The sequence below is a fragment of the Cheilinus undulatus genome, linkage group 24 (assembly GCF_018320785.1).
Source record: "Cheilinus undulatus linkage group 24, ASM1832078v1, whole genome shotgun sequence".
In the NCBI taxonomy this organism is placed as follows: Eukaryota; Metazoa; Chordata; class Actinopteri; order Labriformes; family Labridae; genus Cheilinus; species Cheilinus undulatus.
In genome coordinates this window covers 18315865-18335723 of record NC_054888.1, presented here as the reverse complement: position 1 = coordinate 18335723, position 19859 = coordinate 18315865, and the positions used below count along the sequence as shown (strand labels likewise).

The window sequence follows — 19859 nt, the reverse complement described above, 5'->3', positions numbered from 1 at the left end:
GAACACCCTTGGGTTTCGCCATTTACCACTTCCAATGAGGTCAGGAGAAACATGTACCTTAGATATTAAGAAAGTCTTACATATGATGTGACATTTCATGCTACATTCATGGATATTCTATGCCATTCTCATTTACTCAAGGCAGCTGTGTTTTTAGGCACTAGATCTGTAGTCCTATGTCTACCATGCAGTGTATTCACCCATCTCTATTCCAGGTGTCTGGTGCTGGAAGTGCCATGGCAAGGGTTTTTTCCACTTTTGTGACTCTATTTTATTGTCAGGACATGCTTAAAAATATCATTAGCGTGTTAATTAGAATTCAGTTATGTGATTTTATGAATAGAGATTTCAGCAGCCAATATAGGCCACTGATACAGGCTGATATTTACAGCTGAAGTAGGCCACTATTCACAGCCAATACATGCCAATATTTATCACTGATATAGGCCAACACATACATCAGATATTTGCCAATATAGGCCCGTATTTACAGTTGATGTACAACAGTATTTATAACTAATACAGACCCTTATTAAAGTTGATATTTACCAGTATATACAACTAGTGTAGGCCAATATTTGTGCCAATTTGGGTGGATATTTACAACTAATTTAGGCCGGTATTTACAGCCTGTTAAGGCCAATGTATATAGCCAATAGAGGCCCCTATTAAAGCCAATATTGGCAAATAAACACAGCTGATATGACTGATATTTACAGCATATTTGGGCCAATATATACAGCTGATTGGTTGATGTTTTACAGCCAATGTAGGCCAATATGTTTAACTGATAAAGGCCAATAGTTGCAGCGAATAGAGGTCCTAAAAAATGTTCTTCTTTGCCAATACCTGGTATAGGCCAATATTTACAGCAAACTTAGACTGATTTATGGCTGACATTTTCAGCCAGTATGCACCATTTCTCCTTGCCAGTTCAAAGCACAAAATTTCCCCAGGCACCAGGGCTTCAACATCTGCCATGCAGTGTATTCACCCGTCTGTATTTCAGGTGTCTGGTGCTTGAAGTGCCCTGGAAAGGTTTTTTTTTTTCAGCTTATGTGGCTCTATTTAATTGTTAGGGCATTCTTAAAAATATTATTGGCGTGTAAATTAGAATTAAATTGTTCTTTTATAAATAGAGGTGCACCAGTTGTAAAAAAAATAGGGCTGATAGTGATGGTTCAAATACAAATTGAGACCATTTCTGATACCAATAGATTTTTTCAGCAGAGACCTATATTAAAATGAGGCACTGGTGCAATTCTGTTGAAAAGTATTCGACCTCATAGCGAAAGTTTCAGTTTTTTTCAATTCAGTTCTATTTAGTTGGCTTTATTGGAATGGAAAACATCAGTTTCATTGCCAAAGTAATGTATAAATGTATAAAAATCACAGAAAACATATCAGAATTGGTATCAAAAAAACTGTGTTTAACTTCATGTTGGTGTGTTGTTCATGGTTCTTCCTTGACCACAAAAGCTCACATAATGTGCTGCAGTGCTTCACCCAGCAGATCCAGAAGTTTCTGTTTGTTGTTCATGCTGATAGATTGCCTTTGTTTGCTGTTGGCTGCAGTGGGTGCACAGTCTTCCCTTGATGGTGAAGTTGTGCAACCATGGATGTAAACTGCCGCTTGAGTCACCTATGCAGGCAATCCAAGGTTGTCAAACCTGTTGATGCTTTTTGGCATCCAATTTCTATTGATTGCAAACCAGCAAGAATTGATATTTTTTGTTGCTATAGTATTTAAGCATGTTTGAATTGTTATATTTTCAGAATTTGGAATTGTATTGTAGTTTAAAATCTTTTTTTGTAGGGATGCAGCCTTTTACAGATAATTTTGTTGCCTGATCCCAACTTGACCCTCATATTATGTTAAATCTTTCAGCATACATCCTTCGTGCATGTCTTAAACACACTGTCTAAACTTGTCTTCTTCTTTGCCTCTTCTGCACATTAGAATTCTTACATAAAATAAGCAGGATTTCCTTCTTTTCCAGCAATGATAAGACATTTACTGCATATTGCATAGCTTTCCACATATGCAAAAGCTGTAGTCAGTTTTTGTTGGGCATTAGTATCAAATTACATCAGCAGCAACAGGAAGCGTTCCTTACAGTCAGCAGCTTGACCTCTTACCTCACCTCTTAATTCAACACAATTTAAAAATCATCACTCACATTTGTTTTTACCTCTGCTCACTCACATTCCCACACAAACCAGCGCCCCAAACTGCCATACATCACCTCAAGTCTATTTCATCTAAGACCGGACGCAGATGATAAGTTGATCCTTCGAACAAATTCCATCATAACGAACAATCCCCACTCCTGGCAGCCACACAAAAAAAGGCCTTGATGAATGAGTTGTTTACCTACTTCAGTGCAGGCCTGGGCCGCCAAAATGCCACTTCATTATGAGGCTACAGAGCGGAGTGCTGCACGGACGGCCTCTGTGACCAGCCTGAGAGGAAATTAGATAGTAGTTCCTGGATTTCTCGGCAGTCATCAGACAAAAAAAACATGCATAATGGACTGTTTGTGAGTTTAAAACAGCAGTTGTAGATTTTTTTTCTGCATTTCTGGGGCTAAGCCTTTCCTGTATTATGTAAAAATCACCCAAAGGAAGAGCTCTGTTTTCTCATAAGCTTTCTTAAACACCGTAAAGGTTGAATCAGTTTCATTGTGGTGTTAATACAGCTGCCAACGGAGACGAGCCAAGTGTACATTTATTTACCTAAAGACTCATTTGTGTTGGAAACCGCGAGGCTTTAAAGCAGCCTCTTTTGCAGGTGTTATGTAGCTGTTAAACCTCACAGGAGCAAACCTAAATTAATCACACGTTTGCTTTAGTTTTGGTGTAAAGAGAACAAAACCCCTGGGTGTCAGCTGGCCTCCATCCAGAGTGGCTTCTCCAACGTTTGGCAGGTTCCTGGTGGTCATTTCCCACCCAGCATGCACCTCACCTCACTGCTCTGGCCTCACATCAGACCAAAACACCCTCTGCTACCTTGCAGCGCTCTCACTCTGCTGATAAAGAGACGTGTGCGTACACAATAGATCCCATGTAGCTCTCTCCTGTGATTTTAGTTTCCTCTGAGGAAGTCTGGCTCATGTTTTAGATAGGAGGGGCGCTTAAGATAGAGCGTGTTATTTGAGATATTTGTGCTGCTCTCATAAAAGGACACACTTTCAAATTTCTTGACATCAAACTCTAAAGCTTTAAAAAGAAAGTTTTCTCACTCAGTAGGGAGAAAACAAAATGTTCTTTGACAAGTTTTTAAGCTGCTTCTCCTTCAGTATTCAATTATTTCTTCTGTCAGGACATGTTGAGACCAATCTAGATTTCTGAAAGTTTGTCTCATAGTTTTTAAAAGTAATGACAGGGCTTTAAACGCTGTTTTAATACCTGTCAATACACATGAGAGCTTCCCACTGACGATTTCAAAACCCTCAAGTAAGACTCATACATAACTACAATACCAAAACTTAGAGTGCTCCCTAAAGCTCTACGAGTCAGATGATTGATTTGAAAGCACCTGAGTGGACTTGCGTCACTTGAATCTCTGCCAGTCAAACAGATTTACCGATTTAAACCAGAAGAACTCTGGTTATATCAGTGTGACATGTGTGTTGTGCGAGGCGAATGTTTTCTAATTGGTTGGAATTTCTTCCAGGAAAATCACGGAAGTGAACAAAGACTAGTTAAGTTGTGCCTGGCCATGGCTGCTTCATCACAGTAGGGGCACAACTACACAGCTTTGCCTGTTGTGTTTGTATTGTTTGCATTTATTACAAGACATTTTGAACAAAGAGCTCAAAAATAACGTTGGTGCTTCTTGAAGACAGTTGTTCATCAGCACAAGTACTTCCTGAAGATCTGTCAGGTCAGTTTGTCTTTTAGACTTGCTCAGCAGTGATGAACAGAGAGGGATGACTTATTTTAGACGAAGATAGTAGTGCATGACATTTTTAGATTGACTCAACTTTTCCTGCGCTAGGGTCCCCCAATAAGTGTAATGAGCTTGTAGGCCTGAAAGGTCATTAATCTTTTTTTGTGAGCAGCAGGAAGAGGAAACATGCATCTCCTTGCTAGTCATAATGTGGTTGTCCAAATGACATGTTTGCATAGAAGCTATCTTTATTCAAAGTGATAAACCATAGCAGTAAGTACTGAAGTTTTGGAAGATTAAACAGATACGCTGAAGTGTTTTAACCCCAAGATGGCGCGAGAGGAGAGGCGGTGTGAAGTGATGGCCACTGTTGTTAAAAAGAGCAAGGAGAAGATGTAATTTCCTGGTTTCATAGCAGTTACAAAAGTTGGAAAGTCACCAACACCTCTGCACAAACATGCAGGAAGATTCAGGATTTTGTTTGACTGCTGCTAAAGGCGTGCCTCTTTCTACTCCCTCTGCACTGCTGTGCTCATGTCTATCAGCCTGAGAAACAGCGCAGATCAACACAGGCGAAGAAGGAAAGCAGGAAGTTATTCCGTAGGCTCACTGTGTCACGTGACATCTAGCCAATCATAGTGTGTTATAAAGGGCATTTGTTGTAACTGTGGAGAGTGAAAATGAAGCCAGAGAGGAAGACATACTTTGAAGTGGAGCCAGAGTGGTGTACCTTTTGATTACCAATTCTTATGTATCAGTAAAATAAAATGAAGATACAGATAATCGTCCCAATGCCAACTGTCGGAGGGATGCGCGTTATTACCAGCCTAATATAAGAATTGGCAGATATCTTAATTTCTGCCGATACTTCCATCTGATATTTTGGTGGTGAATATCAGCATATATCAACTCTAAATTTTGGCCATATATAGTATTAAATTAGTGGGTTTTGACTGGACCAACACATTTGTGTCAGTTGAGTTCTTTTTCTTTTTATATCCTCATTCTTTAAACTGTGAAGTGTTGTAAGGCCTAAAGTTTGTTTCTTATTACTTCCACAAACCTTAAACTGTCCTCAAAGGATAGAAGTTTTGGACCTTAAAAACATATTTAAATATCAGTATTGGTTTCGATATCAGCTAAAGTTAATCTGCACATCAGATACCTGCAAAAATCCAATATCGTGCATCCCCTAGCAATAATCAGTCAAACCAGTAATCAGTCGACCCCGATCGCTAACTGTTCTATTGATCAGTCAGCAATAAGTTTGATAAAATCTTTTTGCTATGGCTGGGTGATTATGGCAAAAATCCAAATCACGATTTAATTGAACTTCTTACCTCGATTTCAATTAACGAACTATTATTCCACTCCCGATTTTGACTCTGTTTTTTCTGTAATATTTGTATAATTTTAACACAGATAACTGAAAGGAACAGGCACAGATTGAAACATTTGAAATTAAAGCACACATCAACTGAAATGAAAGATGTTTTTTAGTAAAAAATCAAATTTTTTCCACCGAAAAAGGGGAAAAATTGAAATAATTGGCATGGCAGATTTATATCAATTAGAGGCTCTAAATGTCGGTTTCGATTATTTTTCAATTAATTGCCCAGCTCTACTGTCTACCGTCTCATAAAGATGCACGTGTTAATGTTGGTGTCTGCTACAGACAAATAGGGAATAGAGGAGAGAGGCAGCAACGTCTCCTGGTCCCTGAGAGTTTTCCTTTACATCCGACACGTGGACTTCACAGCCCTGCATAATCACTGACACCCATAAAATCACCTAAATATGAAAAAAGATAGAAATAACAGACAGGAAGTAGAATTACTGCCTACATTTTCAGTTTTATTGATGAGACAGATGAGGTAGACTGTAGTGCTATAAGGAGTACTGCCTTTTATTAAACAGCTTGTCGAACCCTTCTTGTATGCATGTTGTTTAATGAAAGGCAGCTAAATTCAACTGTTTTGTGTGCCCTGATAATCATTCTTGCTGCTGTGGTATTGTAACAGGTATCAAAATTCTGGTCTAGTGACAACTCTTCTACCAGAGGTAACCTTAAAAGCATACTAAAGGCAGAGTGCATCAGAGTCCTAAAAAGTGGACTAGGACCCGCTTTTAGTGGTCACTGTACAGTTGTTTAGTCAGCACCATAGTTTGATTAACAGCTTTCATATCGGTGCAAACACCCCACTTACCTGTCAAGTTACGCACTAAAAAACAGCAAAGTTCTCAGCTATTAGGGAGTCTACCAAACATCTGGTGGAAGTCTTGCTAATAAAACATGAGATTTTAGTGGCTGAATGAAGGAGTTAAATGTAGACTTGTACTTGGAAAAGGATAAAATTTTCAGTTTATGGTATTGAAAAGCCAAATATGATTTATGTGACCTAATGTCAATCAGCTTCAGTCTTTATTATGTATGAATAAGAAAAAAATGAATGCCTTTCAAGCATGCATTTTCTGTTAACTCGAGTGTAGCTTAAAATGAAGCAGTGTATCTCAATTACTACCTTGGATTCTGTAATTTATCCATAGCATAGCTGCAAATCTGCTCTCTACACATCATTTTTCAAACATTTAATCTGTGAAAGCTTGAATCAATTCGGCGGATCCGGTTTCCCTTTTGAAGCCTCAGGTGAATTGAGGCCAGCAGCGAGTTGGCTGTCAGCCTTTAGGTCTATCACGGTGCATCTCGCTATCAAAGAGGAAAGCTTCGCCCTCTCGTTGTGTTCACCGTGTCACGGCCTCCCACTGTAACTCTCAGATTCTGCTGCTCTGAATCGACTCTACCTAGCGTGACCTGCTTGGCTGTCACACAAAAGATCGAGTTTTTCAGAGCCGGCTGCAGATAATCAGTCATTTCTTCCTGTTGCAGCATCTCTGCCAAGCTAACAATCTTTTCCATCTTCATATCACACTATCTCTGGTGAATCACATCTCCTGTTTGCAGCCTAATTGCTCTTTAAAACCCCCCCGTCTAATTCCTCTATCTGATCACTCTGCGGCTGCAGGAACATCTTAAACCCTTTTCTGTAGCTTTCTTTGAATTGCCATGTAAAGAGCATCAGCTTTGAGCCTGAAATGTACAAAATTTGAATGTCAGAGAGGCAACAGGCTGCTAGCGCGGGGTGAAAGGCAGTTTTTCTGAATAAAACCCCGGTGGACTGAGAAGTGGGTCGTGTGTTTTCAGACGTTTTGCAGTGGGAGGCGTTGCAGAAATGTCCGCAGCTAAAGTAGGTCGTGGTTAACCTTGATAAATCTCCTGTATGGGTGGAAAAAAGAGAAAGGAGCTCCAGTAAGAGAAAAAGGGTGGAGGGATTTGACTCATTGGGGCCTGTTTCTTCTAAGCAAATATTCATCTTAAAGGACAAAGATTTCTTTATTTTGTTGTTTAAGTTTCTCAGAAGTGAAGCATGGCAGCATATACTGTTTAAGTCAATGTTCTGCTGCTAATTTAGCCCCATGTGAGCTGACCTTCCTCTAGGTCTCACATTATTTTTAATTAACAAGACATGCTGATTAAGATTGAACTTCTTTCTTTTCCTCTATTTTCCCTCCTTTTCTTTTCCTCTTTTGTTCCATGTGTTTCCATTCTTTAACTTTGACACTTGGTGACGCTTTCCTTTCAGCACTTAATGAATTATATATACGCAACAAGCGTCATCTCGAAGAAACGACCTTGCTCGAACAACATGCAGCTATAGTCATGCAAACACTGAATTTCTTTTGTGATGTTTCTCTGCAACAACCTTATTACGGGCAAACAAAGCGAGCCTGTGCCACTCATGTTTGACATTTCCATGCGTGAAATATCTTTCTTAGACAAAGAGCCTTCTCTCTCTTTATTGCCTGGATGTGTGCTCGTGGGTGGAAGCCCTATTGTATGTCCTTGCACAATCGCTCCGTGTAGGCTCTGCACTCGGTGACATTATCCGCTTTAGTGAACTCTGAGCTGAGACTTAGTCAGAAGATTGATTTCTCTGCTTTCTATCCTTCATATCCACCATACTGCCACGCAGCTCTATGCCCACCTTTGGCACACGGCCCTATAGGCAGTCGCTTCAATTCAGAGAAGTGATTGATTTGTGCTCTCGACGGCTGTATTTACAACGCAGGACTGTGTTTGCAGTTCACAGGGCTGGCAGCCTTTTCTCACACAGTGTGATACCTGAGGGGAGGCGTTATCAACGCGGCTGATGAGGTGTTGCAGCTTGCCTTGGCAGAAGAACAAAAGGGACGGCTCTAAATCCTGCTTTTATACTCAGAAGTACATTAGTCGACTGTCACTTCATGAACATTTAGTTTGCATCTGCACAATCAAAGCTTTGATTGGGAAGTTTGGGACTTAAAACAACATGTCCAATCATTGATGGAAGGCATTTGAAATGATAACCGGCTCTCCTGAGAGTCAAGCCAAACATCCATCTCAACCCAACAAGTTCATCAATCTATCAGCTTCTATTTTAACACAAAAGTAATCTTTTTGGTCATTTTACAAGCCAAAAATCAAACATTTGATTGATCTCTTTGCATCATGATTGATAAAATAAATCTTCATTTATACTTCAGCATTCACGCTACGCTGTTCTGTATTGCCCTGAACCCTACGCAGAGGCCTACCTGATGAGCACCTCTTTTAAAATGCAACTACATGTCCAAACAACACAGATCACAAGCCCTTTGATAGGTCCGCTGGTTAGCACTGGTGACGGCCAGTTTCTGCTGAGATCGACGGGGGCAAACAATAATACAACTTTGAAAAATCTACTCGCTGATATCCACAATTTCACCATCCCCTGCCTGAGCGATTTCAGGAGCCATGCAGATAAGGACGATATTTTTAGGCCCCCTATGAAAATTTCAGCAAGTATTTCCAAAGGGCTGTGAATGGAGCAAGGAATTTTGAACACAGCTTTTCCAAACATCCTAGTTTTATTTTGGATCTTTATTTTATTTTTCTCACACAGAAACAAAAATATTTCCCAAAAACCACCAGGGTCTAAATTACCAGCCCCTCTAATGCTAACAGTCAGTTGTGTATTCTTTTTGCTTGATGATACCATGTCGTCGTTTGTTGTAATTTCATCAATTCTCAGGCCTTTGCCACACCGAGACGAAAACGATATATTTCTGTTTCATTTTTGAAAAAGTTTTCCGTAAACACGAGATCGTTTCAGGAAATGTCCTCGTAAGCACAGAACCATTGCCCAGATGACAAAATACTTATTGCGTATAATCCTGGATTTGTCTCCGTGTGGACGGGGCCTCAGGCATGTCTCCTGAGGAATCCCAGCCAGTTCTTCTTTGGCCAGTCTGTCAAGCTCCTCGAGATTTGGTGGTCTTCTAGCATGGACCTTGGTCTTCAGCTCCAGCCACAGAGTTTCACTGGGATTTGAGTCAAGGCTTTGTGCAGGCCAGTCAGAGAGTTGGAAGACAAAGCGACAACCCAGACCCAGTTTTGCTGCTTGAGGTTTTCTATCAAAATCTTCACATGTCCTTCTTTCTTCACAATTCCTTCCACCTTTGCAGAATTCCCAGTTTGAGACACACTGAAGCATCCCCACAGTATGAAACTCTCCCCATGTTTTACTGTGGGGATGGTGAACACACAGGCCAATATAAGTAAGGCCAAAGAGCTCCGTTATGCATAATCTCCAGGTTGTCCTAAGCATGCTTCAGTCTGACTTGAAGGTATCTCTTCTGCAGAAGTGGAGTTCTTTTTGGTCCAACAGGGCTCTAGAGATTGACTGAGTTATTCACGAGTGTCTTGGCAGTTTTTCTAGTCTTTAGACACATCTCCCACTAGTTTTCTTTCCAGAGGTTTTGAAATCTTTCTCTTCCTACCTCTGCCAGGCTTGAGCTGGACTGTTGGACTCTCCTTTTGCCATGACGCTTTCTCAGTGGCAGCTCAAACCCTTACCTAAGTTTTTATACTGTGTAAATTGGGAGATAACCCTTCTATCTTTTAATGGGCCCACAAAGTTAAGTGTATGTTTCAGTTTTCTTTTGCCGATATATTTCTAGATGTTTAGAGTGTAGAAAGTCTGGATTATCTAGAGCATGTGCCAACAGTTTAAGATTTAAGCGCCCTGTATTTATCATTGATCAGCTCTCCAGAAAAGCAAATTCACAATTTTTGCTTCCCTATCTGTTGACTGCACACTTATTAATATGACTGGCCCGTAACAGAGTCGATACAGGAACTCAGGCTTCTCCGTCTGGTGCATTCACAACGAGAAAAATGAAAATACATATGCAACAAGCACCTCAAAGCGGCGTCGGTAGTGATCAGCGCCGGCAGTGCCCAGAAGTGCCTAATGAGCCAACCTTCCACTTTACCTCTGCATACCTTTTCGTAATTATCACCTCCCGCTCCCACAAAGGCCGGCTGAAATGAGCGACACATTCATGCCCCCCCAGGAAGAGAAAAATGAACAACCAGCTGCTGTACAGTGGATGCTTAAACCGCTGAAGGGTCTGATGGAGATGATAAAGCGAGCAAACACAGGCCGGGATTATGCACCTCGTTTCAGACCGAGTCACAGCATCCATCATGGGGTTCAGAATCACGCCAGAGGAGGTTATCTGGGGACAGCGTCCAGGAAAAACATCAAACCTGCTTCCTTATCTTCTGTTGCCGTGAGCTGATCTGCACTGGGGAAAATAATCATTCGTCACCGGTCACAGCAAAACATCTTTATTTTCTTAACTCTGCTGGAGGCAACTCCTGAAAGGCATGATGGGAAATCTGTAATGCTGTAAATATTGTTTGCATTGTTGCTGTGTGTTCTCACTTCATCACATGTGAGTGCAGAGCTTCAGGGCATTGATTTGTCACAAAAAGCAAAGATTTGACTTTCTTTGCTTGATTTTCAAGGATTTAAACTCTCAAACTTTGTTTTCATAACTTGGTGGAGGGTTCAAATCTGTATTCATTTGAAGAAACTAAATGAAGAATGAAAAACAAATCAGAAAAGTGGTTTGTTTGCTGTTGCAAAGAGTGCGTAGGAGGGAGTGAAATGAAAACCACATGAACCACGAGCCAAATGATGTCATCCTCATGTTCCTCGTGGCGATATTTATGCTCGTGTGCACGTCTGGGCAAACTCAGTATTTCACAAACGTGATATAATACACCTTTGTGTGTGTTTTTTATTTGTGAAAGCAGCAATGTTCATGCATGTTAGCGTCCTTCAAATGTTTACTGCCTGCTCACAAATCAGGACTATTTTTCCAGTGCCCTCTCCTTTTGTTTGGCCTTTTCGCTCTCCATCTTTCAGCCAACAGTTCACAGCAGCACCTGTTGCTGTGAAATAGTTTAGGGCCTTCATGGGAAAATGGATTTTGACGAGAGAGAAAAAAACGCCGTCAGCGCCGCTAAGAGGCACCGTGACCTTGCCTGCCAGTGAAGTAGCCGCTCTCCTTCTCTCTTTTCCATCCGCAGCTGTTAATGTCGCTGAAAAGAGACCCGCAGTGCTTTCAGGGCCCCACGACAGCATCAGCTGCCTTTACATAAGCAGCCCATTTATTAAAAAATACATGATCTTCCTAAAGGTAGCCTCCATTAAGTTGAGCCCTAATTTCTAGAAGCTTCTGCTGTGACTGGAGTCAACACAGTCAGGGCGGTGCAGGACACACTCCTTTTGTGGCGACATAATTTCTCCAGCAGAGGAGAGTGGATAATCATCATATAAATGGGAGCATTATTCTTTATTTGCACTGCACTTTTCTGGTAAATTACAGAGCATTTTGCTACAGTAAAAAGGAACAATAAATAATTGGGGGAAAGGTTGCATGATTGCAACTGATTATAGGCTGGAAGAATAGAAGAGGAAGAGAATTTAAAGGTCATAAAACAGCTTTAAACACATAAATAAGAGAGCCTTTAGTGAAATATGCCCCGCTAATAGCCTGGGTGCATCTGCCCAGGAGGGCTACTTATGTTGGATTTAACTCTAGCATTCAAAACAGTGCAATACTTCAAAAAGTCATTTTAAAAGTGACTTTAGAGATCTCTAAGAGAAGGAAATAACCAGACCTCTTATGGGGTTATACATTTAAAGGTACCTGAGTTTCTGAAACTTGTAAAAATCAAACTGTATTGATACCTGTTTCCATCCCATTGCAGCTGACATAGTTGTCCTGGACATCCGATATTTGGATGCTTTTCTGTAAGATTTATTGTAGGCTTTCTTTATATGGAACAGTGGTGGAAATAATGAGAAATAGAGCCACAGGCAAGGTTTAAACCCATGCCACTCATTTGGAGCAGACAGACATGTGGTGCAATCCACCTTCTAGTACATCTGCACCCTTTTTTTGTTTTTTATTTCAGATAATTGCAAATTTGTGCAAGCTGTATAAATTGCATCAATATACCCGAACTGTAAAGCTGCCTTCATATTGGTTTAGTTTAGACAGTGCTCTCTCTCTCTTATATTTGCAGCAACTTTTGATAAATAACTTTGACTTGAAGTCAGAGTTTTGGTGCTCTTCTCATACAATCATCCAAATAACGAAGGTCAAGATTGCGACTCTATCTACTAACCTCCTCTTATGAAGATGTTATAATCAAACAGACTTTGACAACAGACTTTGACTCCCTTGTAGCCCAAGAGCTGAACATTTAGATGCATTTTCATCATCATGGCAATTTGAAAAAGCACTGAACTTAATGCAAAGGATGTCTGATATGCACAAGCCATTTACTCCACGAGCATGCAACATTTGAACAGTTAGACCAGTATTACTCAACCCTGCTCAACTAAAGAGCCAAAATGTTGAAAAATACCTTTGCAAGAGCCACAATCTAAGTGGTGAAAAGTGGTAAAAATGGCTTGAAGTAGTGATAAAAATAAGTTAAAGGAGGCAAAAAATGGTCCAAAAGTGGCAAAAACATGGGGAAAAGTCAAGAGTGGCAAAGTAGCGCAAAAAAATAGGAAACAAAAGGGGGGTTACATGGGAAAAAACAGCTTTAAAAAAGTGTTGGAAAAGTTGTGAAAAGAAGTTGCAAAAATTGGAAAAGAAGTGTCAAAAGGGCAAAAAAAGGGGGGGGTACTTAATGGCAAAGGTGGCATAACTGGGTGAAAAGTGGCAAAAAAAAAAAGGTGAAAAAGCGGTAAAAAGAAGTGGCAAAAATGGGCAAAAAAGTAGGGAAAAAAGTGTCACAAAATGGTGAAAAGGGGCAAAAATGGGATAAATGTGGCAAAAATGGGACAATTATGTTTGACAATTAAAGTCTTCTGTATAAGTCTGGGAAACAAACTGGTTAATGTGATTCACTTCTGAGGTCAAAGTTTCCCTTTTCTAAGGTTTTCTAGGGGAATAATGTTTCAAATTAAGACAAAAGAGGCACAAATAATTACAAAAGAGCCACATGTTGAGTATCACTAACTTAGACTGAGCCCTGGATTCACAACCACGCCACTGGGCTCAACTTGATAGTGACAGATGTTTGCTAGGATGGAAGACAAGGAAAGAATTGCAACCTAGTCTCTTTTATTTCATTATTCTAGACTTGGGCAAGATGATGCAAGGTCAAACCGAGGTAACTTGTCAAGCAGTTGTTGCTACTTCCAGAGGAAATGTGACAAACCTTACAAAACACGTCCACAAAGAACTAAACACAACTCATAATACTACGAAAACAAAAGCTGAGTTGCAGCCATTCAAAAATGGAACCATAGTTCAAATCCAATCCACTTTATTTTTAATGCACATTTTAGAATATTAAAGAGAAAGTGGAAATGAAAACACTAAAATGATTAAAGTGGTCATTATAGCAAACCACAGTCTACAAATGACCACAAAGGTTCCTTAAACATGCACTTTGATTTTAATCGCAGCCGTGCACAGTTCTGCAAAATGTGAGCATGTTTTTCTTGTTTTTTGGCCATTTTAACGCAGTTATCAAAAGCAATGCAAGAGACAGTGCTAATTTTTACGCTTCATGCATATTTGATTATTTATTCCAAGCCCAATATTGAACAATGTTATCACACATAGCATATTTTCCACAGGGCTGAAACATATTCATGGAAATGTTGAGCTGCAAGCACTGAGAACTCCGCCTGACTCAAACTTTATGACTAATACCAAAAGCCTGAGGAAATTATTAACCTTTAATCAAACGCACGGAACTTCCTTTTCTTGGTAGTGACAATGTGTTTGTCTCACAAACAAGTTAAGTAACACCTTCACTATAATAGAGACACAGAAGCTGGCTGATTAAGTTTGATTTGGAGTAAAACATAAATATAATCATCTTTAAAAGCATAGAAAAACCTTGGAAAGTAAACCTGTAAGTCTCAATTGTTCGGTTTGCATCACCAGAGAAGAAAGCAAACGCCTGGCCGACCATCTTCAGTCTCGTCAGCAGTCCAAAGTGGACCAACTCTCTGACAGGTGATGAGAAGCCGTGGCAGCAATGCTAAACTGACAAGCTGTCATGCAGCGTTTTCCCCTGGATATCAGTTTGCGAAAAAAGCTGCCGCCTGCATTCACCAGCAGGAAATCAGAGTCTCCTTTATTTTGGCGGGGAGGGAAAACTATTGGCTCACTCTTGAACAGGATTTTCTGCTCTGCTCTGGAACTTTTCTCAGTCATGCCTGACTGGTTTTTATTGTTCAGGTTTGAAAAGCTTTCACTATTCACTGGCGTATTGACTCCTCGTTCTTCAATTTGAAATAAAAAAAAGGGGCCTGATAGATGAATTTCACCGCCCTTTAAATGTTTTGTGGCTTCACTTTGAGGTTGTAAAAATGTGTCCTTCCACCACTCATTGATAGAAAAATAAATGATCTTCTTTGGAGGGAAATAACTTTTTCATCTCCTTGCTTCAGTGGCTTGTAAATCCCCAAATTCAAAAGCTGCTTTCATGAGTTTTTGAGGCTTTACCTTGACTGGGTAGTTTTCTCTCACAGTGAAGGTCAACAGCATTGATTTTGTCTCTTAAAATATCAAACATATTTCCTCTTTGTCCTTTGTAGGAGCCATCCTGGGACGCTCAGAGACTCAGGAGTGCACCTACTACAACTCCAGCTGGGAGAAGGAGCGCACCAACCGCAGCGGCATCGAGCCGTGCTATGGCGACAAAGACAAGCGGCGGCACTGCTTCGCCACATGGAAGAACGTGTCCGGGACCATAGAGGTCGTGAAGCAGGGCTGCTGGCTGGACGACGTCAACTGCTACGACAGGTAGACACTACACTTCCTCAAGCACTTTCCATCTGCGTTTTCACCATGGTGGTGTCAAGTTGGTGTCAAGGCAGCATTCAAAAGGTTCTTCAAAGTCTTTCTGTGGCCTTCAGGTGTCTTCCTACATGGCAAATCCACATCAAACCTTTTGATTTCTTTGGAAATTTGTAGCGTCTATTCAAAAAAAGTGAAAAAGAAAAGTTACAGTAGGTTGAATAACCTGGAAACAAGTCCATATTTGTTATATAAAAGGCCATCGTCTCTGCTTAAAACTTTTCAAGGGCTGCCAACGTATTTATCTGCTTCTTCAGAACGAGGAAATGAACCTTTATGTACTTTAAATTGATGTTCAGGCCTTTGCTTTAAAGCTGTGCATTCATTTTGGAGAAGTAGTAGAAGCGTACATCTCCCAAATGGTTCAAAGCCAGTACATCAAGAGTGAAGGTTGACTCTGAATACACCTTCAGGCAAAGTTTTTGTCCCATTGTGTGAAAAAATCACAAAAAGGTAGCATTTTAGTCCTTAAAAGTTGCCACAAATCTAAACTTCTCTCCACTTTAAACAGATCCAGCCTGATGTATGCGTCCAGGCCGTGATCAGCAATCAGATATTAATAGATGGTTTTATAATAGTTCGTTCCTCGCTGGAACATCAACCCAGCATCAGACGCCAGTTTGAGCCGGTTCTGCTCGTGTTTGTCTTTGATTCCAGAGCGATAAAGTTGCTGTAGATTCTGCAGCCCGCACAGTTTGGGTACCTCTGCTCAGACGGCGCCGCCTCGCCTCCCTGGAGAGTCCAGAGCGAGTCGAGGGCGGCTGCCACTTCCTTTGGCTTTTATCTGATGACTGTGCGAGTGTGAAAGCTCGTGCGCGTGTGTGTGATTGTTAGCGCACATGTGTGTTTATTTGCATGCGTGTGTATTGGCGATGTGTGGGAGTCTTTTTCTAAATGTTTTTCTTTCACATCTTCTGCGGCAGGAGAGGAGAGTGTGAGCGGTCCAAATGTGTGTGTGCTAGAAAACATTACGTCTTCTTCTGCCGTGAGTGGATGAAGAAGCACGTACCGTTTTCCATGTTTTCACTGCGTGCCAATAGAGGGGAGAGTGTTTTTTGAGTGTGTGCTCCTTGTTTCCCTCTGCAGTAACGAGTGTGTGGAGAGGAAAGAGAGCCCGGATGTCTTCTTCTGCTGCTGTGAAGGCAACATGTGCAATGAGAAGTTCCTGTACGCTCCTGAAGCGCCCCCACAGAGCGACCCGCACCATTCTACCGCCTACAGTATGTACAGTCCAACATGTACTCAAAAACGCACATGAATATGTTCCTTTTGAATATTACAGTCAGGTTTAGATTGCAGCTGTGCCACGAGACAGCTTCCTTTGAGTTTAAGAGTAAACTTTGTTCTCAATCTTTGCCTTCTTCTCCTCTTCTTCTTATATTTTCTCATCTCTCTTACTTTTTTCCTCCTCTTTCTTCAAAAACACTCTGTCTCTTTATCCTCCTTTTATTTCTCCTTTGTGTACAAGCTGTTTATATTCTGTTTTTCTCTGCTGCAGCTCTTGTCATATATTTTGTCATTTGCAGTCTTAGCTATCCGCTTTTTCTTCTCCATCTTTGTATTGCTAATCCCAGAGGATTCCAGATGGGGGTCAGGCAGTGATATCTGCATAGAAAGTGCTATCAAAGGCCAACTAAGGGGAAAAGCAATCTTGAGCTGCTGTCAAGTCCTGAAAGTCGTCATACATTTGGGCAGAAAGTTCAAAAAGCTCACAGAGTTTGCCCCAGTAAATCCTGGCCTTGCATTCAGCTCAGCTCCCTCATAAGAGCTTGTCTTTTGGCTTCTTAATTTGGTACCAGTCTGTTTCTTTAATGTGGGTTAAACCAGTGGTTCCCAACTTGTTTTGCACCATGGACCGGTTTAATGACGTACAGTATTTCCATGGATCTCTGATCAATGTGTGGGGGAAGTATAGGCCAAATAACATGATACAATCAGCATAAACTAAGTTTAGAAAAGTAATAACTCACCATAATGCTGAGTCAGCAGGTGCATGAGAATCCCCTTTCAAAATAAACTCTGTTTTAAGCAGGACTCTTAGTGTTCTTACTCTTATTGAGACTAGGTCTGGGCAATTAATTGCAAATTAGATTAAATCGCAATATGGCCAAATCGCAGAGTGTGCAGTATTTCTTTTACCTGAAATTTGTGTCAGAATACCAGTTTACAACTTTTTTTTGCAGCATAGATGCAACAATAATACAATAATAATAATACAATAATACTACTTTTTTGTACGGTTTTCTAATTAAATATAAGAAAGACATAAAAATTATAACTCCCTTGGCTACCTCAATTCCTAACCAGTTTGCGATAGGAGTCAAAATCATCACAATTAGATATTTTTCAAAATTACTCAGCTCTAGTTTTATCTAATATTGTGTTGGTTATAATATAGGATGATTTATTGCTTGGGTTGGTAAAAAACATAATATAAGGAACATAAGAAATAATCACATTTCCCAAATCGTTCAGCCCTAATTGGACTTTTCCCCTTTGCAGAGAATCGTGGGTTTTACTCATTTTAGCTGGCTTATGTGCTTAATGGGCTCTATACCCGCATTTGACATTCTGCCGCTCAGAAACTTCCAGTTGAGAGATTGATTGCAGAAGAGAACGGTTTATGATGGCAGTTTCGTTCTGACAATTGAAAAAACAAAAAATAAAACAGACAAATAAACACGGTATAGGACAGCTTACTTATGGAGAACGATGATAGTAGGTTTCGTATTGGCCGAGCACGTATGACGTCGTCAGGCCGCCTGATTTTTCACCTGAAAAACGTCACACCCTGCCGTGCATAGAGCCTATTTTTAGGTAAGATGCAACTGAGGCAAGCGCTAAAATGTGACTAAAAATGTTCGTCAACAGCCTTTTTTTCCATGACAAAAACTAGACTAAGACTAACCAAAGATAGATCTTTGATGACTAAAACTGCCAAAAAGTAAGTTCAGTTTTCATCAAGATGACTAAAACTGGACTACAATGTAATGTAGTTTTCGTCAGACATTCAAAATCTGTGATATTTCTCCACTGTGGGTAAATCTGCCAAAAGACAATGCATCTGTAGCTATTCTGCCTCTCAGCTGTAGAAAGCAGGGGCTGCAGTTTTAGCAGAGTGCAGAGAACACACTACCATGATTTGGTACCAGATTTAGGTAAGAGAATAAATGCTTGGACAAAAAGTAAAGACTTTTTATGGACTAAACTAAACTTTTTGTTTGCCTGTTCACACTGCAGTCAACTTCCAAAAGATCAGATACGTACCTGAATTAGAAAAACATACCAAAGTGGCCTGGATCTGATTCAAAAATGTCAAATTCAATGTGACTTGCACTGTTCACACTGTCAGGAAAAAAATCAGATTCAGGTCACTTAACTGCAGTGTGAAAGTAGCCTTGTAGTCAATAAAGGGAAATTACACGAGTTATTTATTCTCACTAACCAAATGGTACCAAACGACTCACAGACTGATACTGGGCCATGGCCCGGTAGATGGGGAACGCTGAATTATACAACAAAAGTGGGAGAAAAGGAAGTTTCTGTCAAACAGGAGACCACTTCTGTCATTTGCCGGCTCATAGAATCGGTCACTTAACTCTCTGAGATGGAAGTTGTCATACATGACAAGACGAGACACATGTTACAAAAAGCGTTAACAACTTCTGAACCATAAATTGTTGCCTCTTACTTTTTTTTTTTTGTTTTTTTGTCATCTGGAAGTCTGCCTCTTCAAAGACCTTATTCATGCCTTCGTAGTCTGGAGGCTTTTCTAGTGAGCTTGGAACTTAAGCGACTTCCCAGGCATTTGGAGGTTAAATCCACACCAGTGAATCTGACTTTGAGCAGCTTTTTATAATCAATTTTTAATCTATTTTCAATTGATTCTGCTGCTAGCTTAGCATTAGCATATTGTTTTGTCATCCTTTGCCAAACTACATTCAGTGAATGAAATTCACTTTTTAATTTGGGTTGGAATTCCCCCCTTTTATTACTCACACTGGGGGGATTTTTGACCAGAAGGGGGGAATCATTCAGAAACAAAAACATACAGCAATGAGTTTTTATCTTATGAAAAAAACAGACTGATGTTAATGTTGATGCTTCTATTTGACCTGAAAAGAAAAAAAAAACAGCAAAAGATGATTGCTTGAAAGACACATCCATCAGTGAGGTTTAGCTGCTTATATGCAAATTTATGGGACTCTCTATTATCAAATGTAGGAAAGAGAGCCAGAATAGCCGGCACGTACCGTCCTGCTTTTGTAGTAGCATACCTATATGACCCTTAGGGTGGACTTAAACACATCCATCTCACTCCCCCAGCCACCAAGTCAGAGTACAAGATACAGAAATACAAGCAATTTGGGGGTTTAAAAAACAGAGCCACTTGGTGGAAGCACAGCTTTAGTGTCAATAAATTTCTGAAAGAGAAAGAAATGAGCCTGACCGGGGTCCTACTGGGACAAAATCAACAATTTTTTTCAATTTGAAAGAAAGATTCTGCTCATCTAGGCCCAAGATTGAAGTATTAAGGCATGTTTGCTGATTTGTTTGTCCAAAAAAGGAAAAATATTGCTGTTAACTCCATAACTAAGCTTCCCACCATTCAATAACTGCTTTAAGTGTAGGCATCAAGCCTTCTCACAATATCTTTATAGCCGCCAATGCATTAGCATTCAGTTTGCTTTCACTTAAGATGTTA

At 40.3% G+C, this 19859-nt stretch overlaps 1 protein-coding gene across 3 annotated transcripts in view; it reads left to right on the top strand.

Moving 5' to 3' along the window:
* The window catches only part of acvr2ab (activin A receptor type 2Ab), an 88710-nt gene that overhangs the window by 24191 nt on the left and 44660 nt on the right, over positions 1–19859 (top strand). For all 3 annotated transcript variants that reach the window (XR_005991652.1, XM_041782254.1, XM_041782253.1), the window contains exons 2-3: positions 14893–15100; positions 16241–16374. Coding sequence is in view for 2 of the 3 variants with exons in the window: in XM_041782254.1 (XP_041638188.1) it covers positions 14893–15100; positions 16241–16374 (342 nt within the window). In the remaining variant the exon portion in view is untranslated. The remainder of the gene's footprint in view (positions 1–14892; positions 15101–16240; positions 16375–19859) is intronic.